A 13,186-nucleotide genomic window follows, 5' to 3' on the forward strand; every position below is an offset into this window, starting at 1 on the left:
TTTGTGCCAACAAAACTGTTTTAAACATGGGAAATTCACACCGGCATGCGCCGGGGACAGCAGTGTTGGAGAGGAGACACATTGAAATAAAGAGTTCATTGAGGAGAACACGTTGTCTTTCATATTTTCTGCCATAGGCATTCATTTTGAAAAAAAAAAAAAAAAAAAATGCAAATATTGAAAATTTTCTAAGTATTAATATGATCGATAATCGATAATTGATCGTTAATTTTCACCAATTATCGATTTTGGAAATTTTTCAAAATGAACATCCCTACTACCAAGGCAACTATGCTTTTAATGCAAGGAATGCTTTTGAGCAGCTTTCTTCTGCTATGTCTTTTAGATTGTGAATTTAGATTGTGTGTGTGTGTGGGGGTGTTGTTGACAGTAATGAATAGAAAGGCAAAGTGACCTCTATAAAACTATTTTTATAAGCATTTTGCGAAATGTCTATGGGAAAATAAATAAAAACCTCTGGTATAGTGCTGAAGCAGGAAGTAGGCGGTCACTTTGCCTCTCTATCCACCTTATTTTTGAATGCCGCACTGTCAAAAATAATTGTGGGAACAAGGTCCGGTTTAACGTGACTCATTGTTGCAGCTTGCAACAATGAGTCACGTAGGCTTCTTCTGCAGCCTTTGTACTCAGCTGCAGACCCCAATTATAAACCGGAAGCTGGAGTCTAGGGGTGCACCGATCACGTTTTTTGCCACAGATCACCGATCACCTATGGGAAATATCTGCCCGACCGATCACCGATTACCGATCACCGATTTATAAACTCCTCAAAAAAAGTTTGGAAACGTTATTTTGGTCGATTATTTCTCCCCTTTAATAATACCAATTGGCATTGTATTTTATATCGTTGGAAAGCCTGATTAGTGATAGGGCCTTTTTTTTTATTAAAAAAAATAAAAATATATATAAAAAAAAATATCGGCAATCAGCCAAAATATCGGCAATCAGCCGATCGCATATTTGAGGTCAAAATCGGCCCATACAGATTGCTTGCCGATCGATCGGTGCACCCCTACTGGAGTCCGTTGTAAAAGTTATAAATATAGTCACGTTATAAACAACTAACCAACACTGCGGGTCCGTGTGGAAACAGTGTTACTCGAAATGGTTAAAAGTTAAATCAATTTGGTCATTCAGTGGCATTTTACTGCCAGGTAAAGTAACTATTACGCTAGCCGTTAGCATTAGCCACAGTAGCCGACTACCCACAATGCATTACGTTATCCCAGCACCCTAACGACACGGCTGTAGAGCAGAATGGTATCTGCTGTAAAATCCTCATAGACATTTTTAGTTAAAACTGTAAAATTTACACCGGAAGCGGAAGAAGCACCCCCATCAGGCATCATGGCAGCTAGAAATAAGGTGGATAGGTTTGACATGGGCCTAGGTTTATCTAGTCCTTATGGCCACTTTGGCTGTTCCATTACCTTTAAGTGAAAGCTCTCTGGCGGAGGTGGTCTCTCTCTGGTAGGGATGCAAAATAGCAGATAGGAGCTGTGACATCAATTGAAAACAAAAGGATAATGTTAAGAAGTCTTAAACGACACATTGTGCCGTGCAGTTTACTCACCAGCCTCTCTCAAACATGGCCGGAAATGGAACAAGCATCCCTCTCTTCCAATAGCAGCCCTGTCATCCCAAAGATGTGTGATTAGATCCAGTATGCCTGTGTTGATTTGGAAGCCGTTTGCGTTGACCTCTGACCCCCCGGGGGCCCCAGCGTCGTCGGGCCCCCAGCAGTTCGGAGAGGAATAAACAGGCGCCGCCAGGGCAGGCGGGGACAGTACACAGGCTGTGTCTCTCCAGCAGATAAGACAAGAACAATAGCCCTTTAATAGGCCACAGAGAGACGCGCGGCCGTCTTCAGCCGTGCGTTGTCCTCGTCCTCATCTGCTTCCTGCTAACAAAGGCGACGAGATGCTTTTCCTTTTCTTCTCTTCCTGCAGACAGATTAGCGCTGCTTAACAGGGATGCGGGCGCAAAAAATGTGTGTTTGAGCGATAATACAGCGATTGGCCACAGGGAGTTCTGGCAGAAAGAGAGGGAATACAATGCTTCTACATTCCCCATTGGCTTGAAACTTGGAGGAGAAATAAGCACATTGTATATTTTGAGCTATTTATGATCTGTGCGGGGAATATTGACACGTTTCAACCGGAATGTGTTGCCGCCTTGTGCTGTCTTTATAGTTCAGTGTCCATACAGATGACCTGATGAAGGTCTAAGGACCGAAAGGTTGTAAATCATCCCAATACATTTTATTGCCAGTAAAGGACAGTGTGCAGGAATCCTCTTCTCTTGCCTATGGACGTCTCCTCTGATGATGCACCTGTCCACAAGAAACTGAAGGTGTACATTAGCTTCTATTGTCAAGTTTAGTCCACTAGTCATAGCTCGGCCTCGCCTGCCTTATTGGTGCGCGCGCGCAGGCGTGTGTGTTGCTCACTAACTGTTATTGCATCAGAGATGTCACAATGCCTCCTTGTGTGTGTGTGCCCCATTATGATATCACTGATGACATCATCAGTGTGTGTGTGTGTGTGTGTGTGTGTGTGTGTGTGTATGTGTGTGACATCACTGATCAGTCTTGTCACAATGCCTCCTTGTGTTTGTGCGTGTGCGCATGCGTATGACATCACTTTTGACATCATCACTGATGACATCACATCATTAGCTAATTAGCCTAATTAAAAAATCCGTCACGTCACCCGCACGGGTGCCCTTTACACACCCTGAAGGTTTCAGCCCGATCGCACGTAAAACGGCATAGCTGTGGCCGAACACAGAACTTGAAGCAAACAAACAAACAAAGTCCACATACTAAATTGTATATATAGATAGATAGATAGATAGATAGATAGATAGATAGATAGATAATATTGTAGAAGGCCATTGCCGTGTCAGGGTTTGACGATAACTTTTTTGCTCACCAGCCACTGTGGCGCTTGTGGTTTTACTAAGTTACTAGCTAGATTCAACCATCCATTGAAGAACTAGATGTGCAACCTTTTTAAATGCAAATGGACACTGTAAACAGCCACATCACATGACCACTGTAAACACCCAAATCACATGACCACTGTAAACAGCCACATCACATGACCACTGTAAACAGACAAATCACATGATCACTGTAAACAGACAAATCACATGACCACTGTAAACAGACAAATCACATGATCACTGTAAACAGACAAATCACATGACCACTGTAAACAGACAAATCACATGACCACTGTAAACAGACAAATCACATGACCACTGTAAACAGACAAATCACATGACCACTGTAAACAGACAAATCACATGACCACTGTAAACAGACAAATCACATGACCACTGTAAACAGCCACATCACATGACCACTGTAAACAGACAAATCACATGAGCACTGTAAACAGACAAATCACATGACCACTGTAAACAGCCACATCACATGACCACTGTAAACAGCCACTGTAAACAGCCACATCACATGACCACTGTCAACAGCCACATCACATGACCACTGTAAACAGACAAATCACATGACCACTGTAAACAGACACATCACATGAGCACTGTAAACAGACACATCACATGACCACTGTAAACACCCAAATCACATGACCACTGTAAACAGACACATCACATGACCACTGTAAACAGACAAATCACATGACCACTGTAAACACCCAAATCACATGACCACTGTCAACAGACAAATCACATGAGCACTGTAAACAGACACATCACATGACCACTGTCAACAGACAAATCACATGACCACTGTAAACAGCCACATCACATGACCACTGTCAACAGCCACATCACATGACCACTGTCAACAGACAAATCACATGACCACTGTCAACAGACAAATCACATGACCACTGTAAACAGACAAATCACATGACCACTGTAAACACCCAAATCACATGACCACTGTAAACAGACAAATCACATGATCACTGTCAACAGACAAATCACATGACCACTGTAAACAGCCACATCACATGACCACTGTAAACAGACAAATCACATGAGCACTGTAAACAGACAAATCACATGACCACTGTAAACAGCCACATCACATGACCACTGTAAACAGCCACTGTAAACAGCCACATCACATGACCACTGTCAACAGCCACATCACATGACCACTGTAAACAGACAAATCACATGACCACTGTAAACAGACACATCACATGAGCACTGTAAACAGACACATCACATGACCACTGTAAACACCCAAATCACATGACCACTGTAAACAGACACATCACATGACCACTGTAAACAGACAAATCACATGACCACTGTAAACACCCAAATCACATGACCACTGTCAACAGACAAATCACATGAGCACTGTAAACAGACACATCACATGACCACTGTCAACAGACAAATCACATGACCACTGTAAACAGCCACATCACATGACCACTGTCAACAGCCACATCACATGACCACTGTCAACAGACAAATCACATGACCACTGTCAACAGACAAATCACATGACCACTGTAAACAGACAAATCACATGACCACTGTAAACACCCAAATCACATGACCACTGTAAACAGACAAATCACATGACCACTGTAAACACCCAAATCACATGACCACTGTAAACACCCAAATCACATGACCACTGCCAACAGACAAATCACATGAGCACTGTAAACAGACAAATCACATGACCACTGTAAACAGCCACATCACATGACCACTGTCAACAGCCACATCACATGACCACTGTCAACAGACAAATCACATGACCACTGTCAACAGACAAATCACATGACCACTGTAAACAGACAAATCACATGACCACTGTAAACCGCCAAATCACATGACCACTGTAAACAGACAAATCACATGATCACTGTAAACAGACAAATCACATGAGCACTGTAAACACCCAAATCACATGATCACTGTAAACAGACAAATCACATGACCACTGTAAACAGACACATCACATGATCACTGTAAACAGCCAAATCACATGACCACTGTAAACAGACAAATCACATGACCACTGTAAACAGACAAATCACATGGCCAGTGTAAACAGACAAATCACATGACTACTGTAAACAGCCACATCACATGACCACTGTAAACAGACAAATCACATGGCCAGTGTAAACAGACAAATCACGAGTACATAAAATGTATAACTGGACAGTCGTCAAATGTTCAGCTGTAATGAGGTCGTGTGTAAAACTCCTCTCATATGAAGACAAAGACATCAAAGGAGTAGCTTGCTTCTTATTGCATAGACTGTAATAAAAGTGGTGCAGGGGTGGAGAAGATTAATTGAAAAGATAAAAAACTAAACTGAGAAAAAAACACAAGAGAAAAACTTTGTCTGTTAGACGCAGAAGAAATCTCGTTAGTAGGGAACAAATTATTTGTGCCTAATTAATTCAAATTCATAAAAGTCTGAAATACACCATTTTAAAACAGAAAATGAACCTCGAAATGTCCCCAGCTCGCCGGCCTGTCGGCCCTGGAGCTACCAACCAATGGGGTGAAGTGCTTCAGCCTGCACCCGCCCTGCTTCAACCACACCTCTACCTTCACACCTACTGTATACAGTATATTAGGGTTGTCAAAAGTATCGATACTATCGAAAAGTATCAATACTGACATTTTGAAACGGCTACAATACTCATTTGCAACATGTAACGATAATATCGATAAGTATCAATACAAAACATTTGAAACGGATACAATACTTATTTGCAACAGTTTCGATACCAGCAGTGCTTCCTTTTAATGAATTTTCCCCTCCCTATCATTGGTGGGTATCTGTTGCTTCAACAAGCTAAACATGTTCTGATAGGCTGATGGCTAGAAGCATGGGTAATCTGCGGTCAGTGCAAAGTTTTAATGAGTTTTATCGGGCCTAGATTATGGAGAAATGTGCGTCTGTCCGTCCATCTGTCTAACTTTATTTTTGATGTGTCGTCGTCATCACGTGGTATCGAAAATGGTATCGAGTATCGTTATTTTCCTGCGTATCGGTATCGAAGTAGAGATTCTAGTGTCGTGACACCCCTAGTATATATACTGTAGAACGCCACCCCAAAGTGGCTAGTGAGAGTGACTGTCTACCAGGGCGGTGAATCTTCACTGGCCTCACGATTCGATTCGACTACGATTCATCGGTCTTCGATTCGATTCCACGATGCATCTCGATACAGCTCCAAGTATCGCAGCTCCAAGTATCAAATCCTCAATTTTCTATATTATTATTGCACATGGCTACTTTTTCATCAATTAATACAAGCAGTCAGATACATATCAAGTCCCTTTTTTACTTAGAAAGTGCTTTAAAATCTGAATGTCAACAGACATTTAAACATAAACGATTCAACGATTCATCTGTCAACGATTCGATTCACACGTCCGCATCGCGATGCATCGATTAAACGATACATTTTGACACCCCTACTACTGTCTACACGCCACAGTAATATCAAGCCCTGTGTGTAATTGTATCATTAGACCTGCCTGTGTCACCCACACATTTTTGTCCAACATGGATCTAAAAAGCCTTTCAGAAAAGCACACAGACGTTCCCCTGGGAAGATGCCATTGCGCCGTGCATGTCAAATGGTCCCAGTTCCATGTCTTTCTTGTCCTAAATGCAGTTAGTGGGGTGTACAATGACAGGCACAAAAGCCTATTCCTCCTGTTAAGGCCTCTCCTTTGAGTTTGACGCAGACGAGCCTTGGCAGGGCAGCTCACTGCCGCCTGCTATGATCCTATTGAGTGAAATCTGAATCGTTTCACCGAGACCCAGGTCGATGCCTTATAACGCTCACCTGAAAGAACGCGCAAAGATCCTCTAAAACAGGAGACCTCTCACGTTGTACCCAATGCCTTCGTGCCGCACTCTTGATGAAAGACGCACACACCCCGCTGCTGCCAGCAGTTACCTGATTTGAACGACTTCAAGGAGAGAGACTACTGTACTGTATGCTTTGCTCTGTGACAGGAGCTAAACTAGAGTCACGTGCGAGCCTTACGTTCTAATGGTTATTGAACTTGTGTGTTTTTGTTGATTGTTCTATTTGGTTTATTTGATGTTATGCATGTCCTGTTTTTATAAGGCCAGGGACCATGTTGCAAATAAGTGTTCACACTTTGACATGTCTATCCCTTGGATTTTGTCTGTTATGTCCATAAAATCAATCAATCAATCAATCAGCTGAAATCGTATGAAGAGGGGCAATGTTGGAGTTATTAGTCTGCCGAATATGATTTCACATGTAGCGTAGGGTTTGTGAGACGCTTGGGGAACCTGAATGCAGCACAGCAGATAGACTTGTGTTTGGAGAGGGTGTCAAACCAAGGAGATTGACCCTGATGGCAGCCAGGCTTTGGGCCCATTCATCAGAGTGGCATTTACGGGCTCCAGGCCAGCAGGGGAGCTTGTCTCTGGAACCCCCCACACAGCTCGCTAGCTCTCTAAAAACGCAATAATGTCTTTTATGGCTAATGTTCACTGTAGCACAAAATGGCTGATATGCTTCACCAATACATACTGCACTTTGGGGCTGGAGGAGCTGATCCCGGATGTCATATGAATAGATATATGGACAGAAGCACACATTTATGTCCTTTACGATCTTTTACATCCCGTGTCTTTGCATTTTGTCTGTTCCTTCTGGTCGTATTTAAGTCATATTTCAATCCAAATGACAGTTGTAGCATTAGCTGACAGTGGAGAGCGTTCCCTTTGTGTTGAAAGTGCGTCGCTCTGTTTTGTTTGGAATTGGCAGATTTGATTGAAATCTTTTGTGTCTAATATCCAGCTCCTTACTTCCTTGTTTGAATGGGGGGAAACAATCTTCCTCGGGCAATACTTCCGCATGTATAAACCTAAACCGGAGAAATCATCAAGAAAACTACAAAACTTCCAGCAAAATGCAACCCAGTCGTTGCCACATTCATATTTCTATAAACTGCATTTACTTGTCTGCCAGCCAACATGAATCATGTCTTATGTATCATTAATATACATGGGTGTCAATAGGAGACGCATGAATGGAAGAAATATGGTCCTTCTCAATAGAGACAGGGTTGAAAAATGGGCTGCAGAGAGGGGGAAGAGGAGCTCTCTCTATTGGGACTGTATATACGGCATCTAAATCTCTACTGCCCCCCAGTGGGGACTAGCAAGCATGGCTGTGTGTGTGTGTGTGTGTGTGTGTGTGTGTGTGTGTGTGTGTGTGTGTGTGTGTGTGTGTGTGTGTGTGTGTGTGTGTGTGCGTGCGTAGGATCATCCTGAGCAAAATCCTGCAGTGCAATATGTTAAAGGAACACTGCCCATTTTCAACCAGCTTTGTATCATTAAAACATCAGTAGTATATCAGAAAACTGTAAACTGTTTTGAAGTCTGTCATTTAATTTGACAGCTATTGAGTGTTAAAGTGTGGACCAGTGACATCACTGATCCACACTAACTCAAATTAATAACTCATTAACTCAAATCAACTCTCAATAACTGTCAAACTAGATGAATGATGAATAGTTTGACAGTTATTGAGAGTTGATTTGAGTTAATGAGTTATTAATTTGAGTTAGTGTGGATCAGTGATGTCACTGGTCCACACTTTAACACTCAATAACTGTCAAATTAAATGACAGACTTCAAAACAGTTTACAGTTTTCTGATATACTACTGATGTTTTAATGATACAAAGCTGGTTGAAAATGGGCGGAGTGTTCCTTTAAGCTTTAACCGAAGAAGCCTTATGTTGTATGTGGCAGTATCCTTGTTAATGTGAAGATTTTTTTCACCCCTTGTCTTAACTTTTGTAAAGTAAGTCAGAAAAATCCAGAAACCTTAATATAACGAGTGGAGGGGGACAAACAAACAAACAAAAAACAAATAAATAAATAATCCATAATAATCAATGAGTAAGATAACTGTTACACTGCATTTGTTGATTTATATTCCCATCAATAATACTGTACAATCCACTCATCGTTAATGAATTTGACACACCTGTCCCGCATCACTTTGATCTGACATTCTGAAATCATCCTGGTTCATGCAGATCACTCTGACCTGTCAATCACACTTGATACCTCGAATGCAACAATGCTCTCTGATGTTATTCCTTCCAGGTCAGGTAATCTGTTAGAAACACATCATGACATTGTGGACGCATTGCACTTAGTCTGCGTTGATAATGCATAAACTAAACAAATGTTTCCCCACGTTCTTTTGTTAGCACTGTTATGCTTTCATACAGAAAACGTGTGTCATCAGTCAATGTAATTAATTTTGAGGTTGTTGTAACGCTCCAATTAACATTAATCTAATCAGTTTCATCTCGGTACATTTGCGCTACAGAATCCCATGTGTAAAACTCTGCAAATAGTGCATATAGTTAGCAGCAATATCAAACGGATGAATGTGATAATGGCATAATACAGACATGCTAATGTATTTCCACACAGTGAGTTTGTTGAATGTTGACAGTCTCTCGGTATGCGTCTCTCTCTCCCTCATCCTTCTCTCTGTATGGAAGGATTTAATTGACAGACAGCAGCAGTGATGGCGGCAGCAGTCTTGGCCTCGTGCCACTGCTTAGACCACATTAACTACACAGGCCATTTAGACTTGGACGGTATCTATTTTTTCATAGCTTCATACGTCTTATTTAAGGTAAATACATAGCCGGAACTACTTTCTAAACATGGCCGCCAGGCGTACAGCGCATGCGCTGTGTACAGGCAAACAAGGAAGTAACTCGGCGTGGGGATTTACTACGAAAATGACGTTTCACGTAACTACGGATTATTATTTCATCGCGCGTGGTGAGTAGCCGAGTCACAACATGTACATAGAGCTTTTTGGCGCTGTTAGAAATGTGTGTTTTTGGTGACTTTGAACGGCTGTACCGTTTCCCCCAATTCATTGGTGATACTAACTAACTGGACGACTGTAGCTCAGTGTACACTGTACGGAGAGTGACGGTAAAGGCATTGTGTATCTCTGTTATGTATGGGCGATATGGCAAATAGACAAAACTCCCCAAAAGTTGGCGTATCCCTTTAAGGCCTGCTTAGGCCACGTTAACCCATTGATACCTGATGCAGCATTTGTGCGTGTATCCCTTTAAGTCGCGCGGTTCGCGGTCTTAAAGGGATACACACACAAATGAGGGATATACACGCAAATGCTGCATCAGGTACCAATGGGTTAACTACACAGGCCATGGGGAAACACACTCACACATGTGTCTTAAGAACACACACAGCCACACACAGTGAGCTGTGGATCACACCTTAACAGGCTGTCAGAGGAGCTGTTTAATATAGGGGACCAATGAGCCAGTATCATATCACACCTCTTTCTCTCTTCTTTTTACCAGCCTCACTTTACTTCACTGACTTCTCTGTGTTTGCTGCTCTTAGATACACACACTTGCACACAAAACCGTTCTTTCTCTTGTGAAAATGTAGCCTACATTACACGTACAGTCATTTGCTTTAAAGGTATACTATGCAACTATTTAATTAAAAAAACTTTTTTTTTTTTTTTTATCCGTATAGAAAAGTTTCACCTCAAAAACATAAATTTTAATCCACTAGATACTGTGGCAGTGTGTTTGTGATTTGCCTGATTTTGGGGCTGTTTATATATTGTTTGGCTGTGCTGGGACGTATTTGGGCGGATACATTGTGTAGAGGTCCATGCGGGGCCGTATAACGCCCAGCCAATAACATCGCTCACACTGCAACGACAGCCAGCCAATAGCATCGCTAAGATGTTCTGCGAGGAATCCCTCAGCAGAGCGGAGTCAGCGCGGACTAAAACCAGGAAATAGAGCTCCTTCCCAGATCAATATTTGGGCTGTTTGGCCCTCGCCCCCAGTCTACCACACACTAAAACACTATACAGTTATTGTAATTTATATAACTTAGTGCACGTTCACACAATAGGCAGAGCATTACAGTAGGCAGAACTGAACGATCTCTTCAGCGTGGCGTGGCGTACGGCTGGTGTGAACGGCCAGTTAGAACGCTGCTGCTTTGAGACTGTAAATAAAGTAATTATCCACAATGTATTTTAAAATGATTTGTGTCACTCGTTATCACTAATTGATTGTGATTCAAGCTGTAGCTAATTGAAAACCTTTATATTTGCTTTGCACCTATGGAGGTTCCTCTTTCCCTGGAAGAATTCCCTGGCACACAGGAACTGATTTATGTTTCCTGTTTGGAATAAATACAAGACAGGAGAAGTTTACAGTGAATGTCTTTAATATTATGTTGAACCAGAGACTACATTGAGTGTAAAACACCAAAACAATGATCACCAAAGCTGTAACCAAAAATCAAGAAATACTATCAGTAAGTTTCAGGCTTATATAAATGAACTCTGACTTGACTATATCTCATTGCATTTTGAATGTCATCTGTTACAATGTTGCAATCCTAAGAGCAAAATTCAAACAGCCGTCACATGTCCTCATCATGCTATCAGTACTCTGTCTCCTCGTGTCTTTCAGTACCTTTCCTTCACTGCTTTTCTCCCCCTGCTGGTCAGGGATTAAACACAACCATTACAATTTAACAAAGAGGAAGTATTGAAAAGGTTTAGAAAAAGACATCTATAAGAGACATCAAGCTACACCGCATGAAGGAAGTGAAACTAGCGTGGTGACAAAGTATGTGAAACCCTGAGTACATCACCGTGGAAACACATCATACCCCAGCCACATTTTCAACCATGTGTGCTATCTCAGATCAGAGGTATTATAATTACCATCACTTTATTGTATATTAATGGAGACGTGGGGAGGGAGGTTCACACCCACACAATGTTGAGTTATTTACAACTAAAAGAACTTGGTTATGTTGGGGTTAAAAACAGAATAAAAACACAAGACACATCGGGTTCTTGAACCAGGTCTGTCACAATGTTAGCGGTCTCCTATAGCGGCCGAACAAACATTACGTTCGAACACGTTTTAAAGACGTTTTTGTTAAACTACAATGTCTTTGGGCTGTGTACCAACGTTACTATGTCACATGTTTTTGTGATACTGGCTTGCCATTTCTGCATCTCTCTTTGCTTGTGACTTCTGCATCTGTGACTTGACTCAACAGTACAGTACAATACAGTGCAGTGCAGTATAGTACAGTACAGTAGCTACAGTACAATTACAGGACAATTATTCCACTGCTTTCAATAGGACACACAGTAACAAACCTCTCTAATTACAACTTCAGCTACAATACACAGTTAGGCCTATGATCTGATCTGACATGATGGCCTTTATACCCCCCCCCCCCCGCACACACACACACACACACACACACACACACACACACACACACACACATTATGTCACTTTAAAAGCCTTTTGACTTTGCACTATAATTAGTTTTTCTCTATTGCTCTGACTTCTACTATTGATGTGACCTCTGTGCTGCATGCTGCACTAAGTCATATTCCACGTGTTTAAACCTGCTGACTGTGACTATCAAAGAGAATCTGGAATCATTAATGAGGCCTATTAAGCACTGCATTTTGTTGTTGTTGTTGTGACAAATATGACCAATACATTTTACCCAATTCTGCCTTCATATTGACACCCTCTCATTTGGGATTAACTTGTTACATTTAAACAGCGTTTATTTCAAAGCAGTTACTTTTAAAAACAACTGAAATATAGGAAAAATAGCAAATATCACATGAAATGGTAATAATACTGGAGGCAGGAAATGAGCAAACTTCAATGATGCTGGGGTCAAGTTTGACCGCCATTTTGTAAACATGATATAAACTGTAATGTAAAACATGTTATATACTGAAAGACAGCAGCTGTAATAGCAGCTGGTCAAGTTTAGCCTCTAAATCTACTACTGTATAATGCACTTAGGTCCATATTTAACAAGGGGCTTTAACAAAGCTGTTATTAATGAGGAACTGTCACACCTCCTTCTCACAGACGCAGTGCTCTGTGACGTCACATGACTCGTCACCCCATCGTGTCAAAGGGTCACTAGAATGAGTAGGATCAAACAGCATAACACAGTCATGGTTGTCATTATAGTTGTCAGGCTGCGTCTCTCCCCAGTACCTGAAACAGAGGAGGACAAGGAGCCAAACCCTGTGGTGAAAACATCGTCCATAGTG

General features: G+C 41.6%; 2 protein-coding genes across 2 annotated transcripts in view; one reads left to right on the forward strand and one right to left on the reverse strand.

The window, feature by feature from the left end:
- The window catches only part of suclg2 (succinate-CoA ligase GDP-forming subunit beta), a 187,016-nt gene that overhangs the window by 126,874 nt on the left and 46,956 nt on the right, over positions 1 to 13,186 (forward strand). The window lies entirely within an intron of this gene.
- Positions 12,805 to 13,186, reverse strand: part of LOC310798305 (uncharacterized protein) — a 1,529-nt gene continuing 1,147 nt past the window's right edge. Inside the window, exon 6 of the mRNA XM_083660813.1 lies at positions 12,805 to 13,130. Coding sequence (XP_083516939.1) covers positions 12,980 to 13,130 — 151 coding nt within the window. The 3' untranslated portion in view covers positions 12,805 to 12,979. The remainder of the gene's footprint in view (positions 13,131 to 13,186) is intronic.

The sequence above is a fragment of the Poromitra crassiceps genome, assembly GCF_964638095.1.
Source record: "Poromitra crassiceps genome assembly, chromosome: 25".
In the NCBI taxonomy this organism is placed as follows: Eukaryota; Metazoa; Chordata; class Actinopteri; order Beryciformes; family Melamphaidae; genus Poromitra; species Poromitra crassiceps.